The 6279-nt window shown below is 32.8% G+C and overlaps 1 protein-coding gene and 1 non-coding gene across 2 annotated transcripts; one reads left to right on the top strand and one right to left on the bottom strand.

Annotated features, from left to right (window-relative positions):
- The first annotated feature begins 493 nt into the window (after window positions 1–493).
- On the top strand, window positions 494–3492 carry LOC124945181 (ERBB-3 BINDING PROTEIN 1). Its single transcript, XM_047485569.1, has 9 exons — window positions 494–681; window positions 925–1009; window positions 1108–1257; window positions 1374–1527; window positions 2127–2342; window positions 2429–2565; window positions 2640–2731; window positions 2939–3118; window positions 3211–3492. Exons 1-9 carry the CDS (start codon window positions 591–593, stop codon window positions 3288–3290), a joined length of 1185 nt encoding a protein of 394 aa, XP_047341525.1. The 5' UTR covers window positions 494–590; the 3' UTR covers window positions 3291–3492.
- Window positions 3493–4851: 1359 nt separating this feature from the next.
- On the bottom strand, window positions 4852–4927 carry TRNAT-AGU. Its single transcript has one exon. It is a non-coding gene; the product is annotated as a tRNA-Thr (tRNA).
- Window positions 4928–6279: the final 1352 nt, after the last annotated feature.

The raw sequence follows: 6279 nt of genomic DNA, 5'->3' as shown, positions 1-6279 counted from the left end.
AAATTGGGGTAAGGATCTACTGTCCCAAAATATGTTCCACTTGCTGTCTCATTCATCAAAACAACATAATTTTGATAAATTAGACAAATAAAAAATTATATATATATGAAATAAACCCTAAATCCTAAACTCTAAACCCTAAATTCTAAACCCTAAATCTTAAATCCTAAATTCTAAACCCTAAAAAATTATATACATATGACATTTTATTTTAATATTTAATTTTCTTTTTCCTCTTTCCACACTCTTCTCTCTCCTATGAAACAGCAAGTGGAACATTATTTTGGGACAGCAGATCCGAAACCTTTAAATTGTATATATAAAATAAATAAATATTTGGGGTGAAGTTGAAACTAGCTATAAGTTTGAACGTGAAGAGAATGAAATTATATTCTGAGAGTATACTTGAATATTTAGTAATAGTTTGAGGGCAATTATATACATTTTGGCCAAGAGCAAACCCTAAGTTCGGCCTGGTACTGGATTGTCTCTAATGTCACTCTAATCCCTTCTCTTCTGTAATCGACCTAATTTTCTACTGTCATATTACTTCTCTTAGCTTTGTCGTGTTTTTCCGAGCTGTTTCAAAAATGTCGGACGAGGAAAGAGAGGAGAAAGAGCTGGATCTATCTTCTTCGGAAGTTGTCACCAAGTACAAAAGCGCTGCAGAAATCACGAACAGTAAGGCACCGGACACTCACTTTCTATTTAAGCAAAGAAGAGTTGTATCTAGTTATATGCATTATTCTGATTCATTGATGAAAAGCTCTCTTCTTTGTGATCGAAGTTGAATAAGAACAAGACTAACAATATACCCTTTTCACTTCTTTGTCGATATACCTACTTATTTAAACTGTTGCTCCAGTGGGTTGTAAAAAAGGCTTAAACTTTGTTGTCTTATTTAGAATTGATCAAATCTTGCAGAGGCTTTGCAGCTAGTTTTGTCAGAATGTAAACCAAAGGCTAAAATTGTTGAAATTTGTGAGAAAGGTGATGCATTCATCAGAGAGTAAGTGCTATCCTTCTTAAGCATTTGTCTTAGGACTTGTTAGAAAAGATAAAATCACAGCTCTTATGTCATTTTATGTCTATATCGATTTTGGACAGGCAAACAGGAAATATGTACAAAAATGTGAAGAAGAAGATTGAGAGGGGGGTTGCATTTCCAACTTGTATTTCTGTAAACAATACTGTTTGTCATTTTTCGCCACTTGCAAGTGATGAAACAGTGTTGGAAGAAGGCGATATGTTGAAGATGTAAGCTTCCTTGAATATTCAATTTGTATATAGTTCAATTAAATGTATCTTTGTTCTTTTGAGGGAAAGATCATTGCATTGTTATGGATACTAAGCTGCTCTTGTTTCAATCTCAGTGATATGGGTTGTCATATAGATGGTTTTATTGCTGTGGTTGCTCACACTCATATGCTCAGTGATGGGCCAGTGACGGGTAGACAAGCTGATGTTATTGCTGCAGCAAATACTGCAGCTGAGGTTGCTTTGAGGCTTATTAGGCCAGGGAGAAAGGTAAAAATGGAAACAAAAGTGGAAAATTGTCTCCATAAGTATATCTAGCCCAAAAGTTTCACTTATTGTGAACTTGAAATCCGATAATTCGAAAAGATTAATTTCAGTATCAAGTTATCATAGCATTTGATGATTGGTTGTTTGATTTGATATTTGTGGTAATGAAACTGAATAGTGTTGCAAGCTTCAACAAGTACCTGACTTTGACTTATTAAGAGCCTGATCTATGTAGTAGGGTTATTTGAAAAAAAAAATTGTGTTTGTTGAAATTATTTGGGTTAAATGATTAAAGTGTAACCATGTTTAATATTTTTTAAATGTTACAAAAAGTAAAGTTAGGGTATTTCAATATTTTAGTTCATAATTTGAATGTTTTGATTGATGAAGGGATAATGTGTTATTTGGATCCTAATAACCATTCATCAAAAAAGGCCTAAGATTATTTTCAAATTAAATATTATGTAGTCATGTAGAGGAACAAATCACAATAGATTATTTTGACCTGATGTTCTTGTTACTCTGGCAGTCCGGTGAATCCATTATGTGAATGTTGTTTGGAATTCTTTAAATTGATGAATTTTCTATATTTGTTTTTTCAGAACAAAGATGTGACAGAGGCTATTCAGAAGGTTGCAAGTGCTTATGACTGCAAAATTGTTGAGGGGGTCCTCAGTCATCAGCTGAAACAATTTGTCATTGATGGAAACAAAGTTGTACTAAGTATTACAAACCCTGAAACAAAAGTGGACGATGTAGAGTTTGAGGAGAATGAAGTCTACGCCATTGATATTGTCACAAGCACAGGTGAAGGCAAGGTAATAATCTTCTTGTCCATTCAGATAAAAACATATTCTTTTATTCTTCATCCCCTCTCATTCCAGTCCTGTTTGAAACTTGACAGCCAAAATTGTTGGATGAGAAGCAAACTACCATCTATAAAAGGGCTGTTGATAAGAGCTATCACTTGAAGATGAAAGCCTCTAGGTTTATATTCAGCGAAATTAGCCAAAAGTTTCCAATCATGCCTTTTAGTGCAAGGTATTTTTTTATAATTGCATATTACTTTTGTTTATTTCCGAACTTGCTAATGTGCTGAATACACATAATTTAAGGGTCCTGGAGGAAAAACGTGCTCGCCTGGGACTTGTAGAATGCATCAATCATGATCTTTTGCAACCATATCCTGTACTCCATGAGAAACCTGGTAATTATTTCTTTTTTAGGATAATAAAAAGAGGATAATTATGACAAATCACTTTTTTTTACTTAAGAATGTTTGGAAGAATGCAATTTTCAGCCAAATGTAGATTTTTAATTTATTTTTCCACATTGGCAAATTCCCATAACAAAAACAGCCCAATAGTTTAAAATGTTGCCTCTCAATTTTGGTTTGGATGATTTAAAATTACAGGTGATTATGTTGCCCATATTAAATTCACTGTTCTTCTAATGCCTAATGGGTCGGATAGAGTGACATCCCACTCTATACAAGAGCTACAGCCTACTAAGACAATAGACGACCCAGAAATCAAAGCCTGGCTAGCATTGGGAACAAAGTCGAAGAAGAAAGGTGGTGGGAAAAAGAAGAAAGGTAAAAAAGAATGTAGTTTCTTAGTAATGGTTTTCTAGTTGGTTGAAACTTGGATCTCTTGTAGTTACTCTATCTATGCCTACTTTGAACAGGTAAGAAAGGTGACAAAGTTGAGGAATCAACTGAAGCTGTACCAATGGATGCATCCAATGGCATTGAATCTCAAGAATGAGTGTTTCTCAGCCTCTTAACTCAATATTATGTTCAATTTTGTTTTCTTTCTTATCTGTTTAGTTTATGAATCCATTACTTCTCATGGGTCAGTTGAGTGTAAACAGTTAATTTTCTTTCCTTTGATTGTTTTTTTTAAGTTATATGATGAATTGATTTTTAGTGCAAGAATTATTATTTTTATTTGTTTGGTGGAAGATCAATATTAGCCTATCTATCCCCCTATTCCTTCTCCAAAGCATGCAAGAAATGCTTCCTAAAGAACACAGTTTTTGGTTTAGTTGAATGTGTGACTGTCAAAGGTATACCAGAAGTAATGAAATTATTGCATTATCTAACAAAATAAGAAGAATTTTTTTTTGGCTGAGTTGAATGCGTTAATTTTGGAAACTAGGATTTCATTCTAATAGATTTATTTCTTGAATAATAGAAGGGTGACCCTCCCTTGTAATTGGGAGTTTGGGACCTTATTTGAGACAATTTATTCCTTTCTTTTATTGATATTTCCTGTATAGTAAAAGGGTGACCCTCCCTTAGAATTGGGATCTCATTTGAGATAATGAGGTTCTTTGAAAATTTAACTTTTTGGTTGGTGTGTTTTTTAAATGGGAATTTTATGGATGATGTGTGAATAAATAGTTTTGAATATTTTTGCTTTTAGCCCTTTCCCCAACTGATCATTCCCATTTAGGGGCACAAAGATGGGTTTTTTTTTTCTTATAAAGAAAACTGCATACAAGACAATGAATAAACCACGTAACAAACATGCAAACATTAATTAATTTAGTGCGCCTTGATAAATCATTGAAATTTGCGTGACTTCTTCAAAGTTGATAGATCAATTTTGATATCTCTCAATTTTTCGGATTCATGGGTATTATCCTTCACGTGTGAACAAGGGGCATGACTATCAATAACAAATTCACACCACATTTGATCATCATATCTCCTTGTTCTTGAAAATATCCTTGCGTTTCATTCCGTTTACATTTGATACACAATCACACCAAAGCAACATTCATAACATTTGCATAGATCGGTGAGCTTTGGGCCTTTCCAAGCACCACTTCCTTGATACGATTCCAATCCATAGGAAAATTCTGCCGTCTCATGGATTTAGCAAAATTCACCCACAAATAGTAAATCGGCATTTTCCAAGAATATGTGCAATTGTCTCCTCCTCATCCAAACATGTACTTACCTAACTCGTGTTTTTATAGTATTTTGAGATGGTATTTCTGTTAAACAAAAAAAGAGAATGTGTATAAAAATATAATTGCTTTTGTTGAGAGTCGAACTCAAGCACCACTTCCTTGATACGATTCCAATCCATAGGAAAATTCTGCCGTCTCATGGATTTAGCAAAATTCACCCACAAATAGTAAATCGGCATTCTCAAAGAATATGTGCAATTGTCTCCTCCTCATCCGAACATGTACTTACTTATTCTAACTCGTGCTTTTATAGTATTTTGAGATGGTATTTCTGTTAAACAAAAAAAGAATTTGTATGAGATGGTATTTCTGTTAAACAAAAAAAGAATTTGTATGAAAATTTAATTGTGCTCTTGTTGAGAGTCGAACTCAAGACCTCCCCCGCTTACTAAACGGGTGCTCTAACCAACTGAGCTACAAGAGCAATTTAAGAAAAAATTGATGATTTTTATTAATGACTTTTAATTGAGACTTTTAGACAAATAGATTATTTGAAGTTTGTTTTTCAATGATTTGTTTTGAAAAGATTTACGAATGATAAATGTATATTAAAATCTTTTTTAATTGGTTTACATTGAAACGATGATCTTTACTGTTGATAAATATTGTATATCATCTCCCAGTCTAAAAACAACAAGAGGTGGATATCTCAGCCTCCCTAAAGTTCTAGGTTCGAGTCCGTCAGGCAGCAAGTTGTGCACCAAGTTGTGCACCTGGTTAAATAATTAAGTGTGTTTGCGGACAATGTATTTAACCCGCGGGAATTAATCGCACTCCATAAAAAGAGCGAAACCGAGCGTTCTCAAAAAAAAATATTGTAAATTAAAAGGGTTATATAGAATGTCGAGTTGTTGTGGTCTCATAAATAGAAATCAATATCTCACATGTTTCTTCGCTATTGTTGTCTGAAAATGTGGTTATACATTATCATCTGTTGGATTACTTACTTGTTTTATTGATTCAAAATTTTATCCTAATAATTTTAGTCGAAATCTGGATTGGGTCCATGTTTATGGGGGAGAATTAGCAATATCTTTAAAGATTTCATGGCTTGGCTTGTAAGATGATAATCTCACTTGATGGTCTAGTCTTTCCCATTTCGACCGTTATGATGTCATTTGGGATAGTCTTTCCGCTTTGGGATCATTCTTTTTTGTTTTCCATTATTTGGTTATTGCAGTTACATGCTCAATATTTTAATTATATGATCAAAAAGAGAAATTTATTGAATATTTTCGATGCACTTGTGCTAAACCTATTTGGACACATAATCTTAAGCTATCGAATTTTAATATTGATGTTCATATATATATGAACATTATAAATTGGTTTTTCAATATATCATTTGAAAATTGTTTACTCTCAATATTTTATGTTATATTTTTTTGTCCTCTAAAATATATAAATCTAACTAAATAAGTCAATTCACAAATATATAAAAAAGTGTTCGACAATTTGTAATATTCCAAAATCAATGAAGGAATTGGCATGTAGTTAATCCACCAACAAAAATGTCTTTACAGCATACAAGAAATATGTCATTACAATTAAAAACCTCTTGACATCCATGTATTGAGATGTCAAGATTTTACAATAAACTCAGCTAGCAAACAAGTTGTGGACTCTATAATTTCTAGAAATCAGTTTGGACAAATAATTCTTATGAAGTGGACACTTTGTCCATTTGCATAACTTATTATTGGGGAAGCATATGCAATTCATTGGTCTATGTTTGAAGTTATGTTTCTCAGATAAATGTCTTTTTTTAATTGGATT

Source organism: Impatiens glandulifera, chromosome 7, assembly GCF_907164915.1.
Source record: "Impatiens glandulifera chromosome 7, dImpGla2.1, whole genome shotgun sequence".
Lineage (NCBI taxonomy): Eukaryota > Viridiplantae > Streptophyta > Magnoliopsida > Ericales > Balsaminaceae > Impatiens > Impatiens glandulifera.
This window is presented reverse-complemented; position numbering and strand designations above follow the sequence as displayed.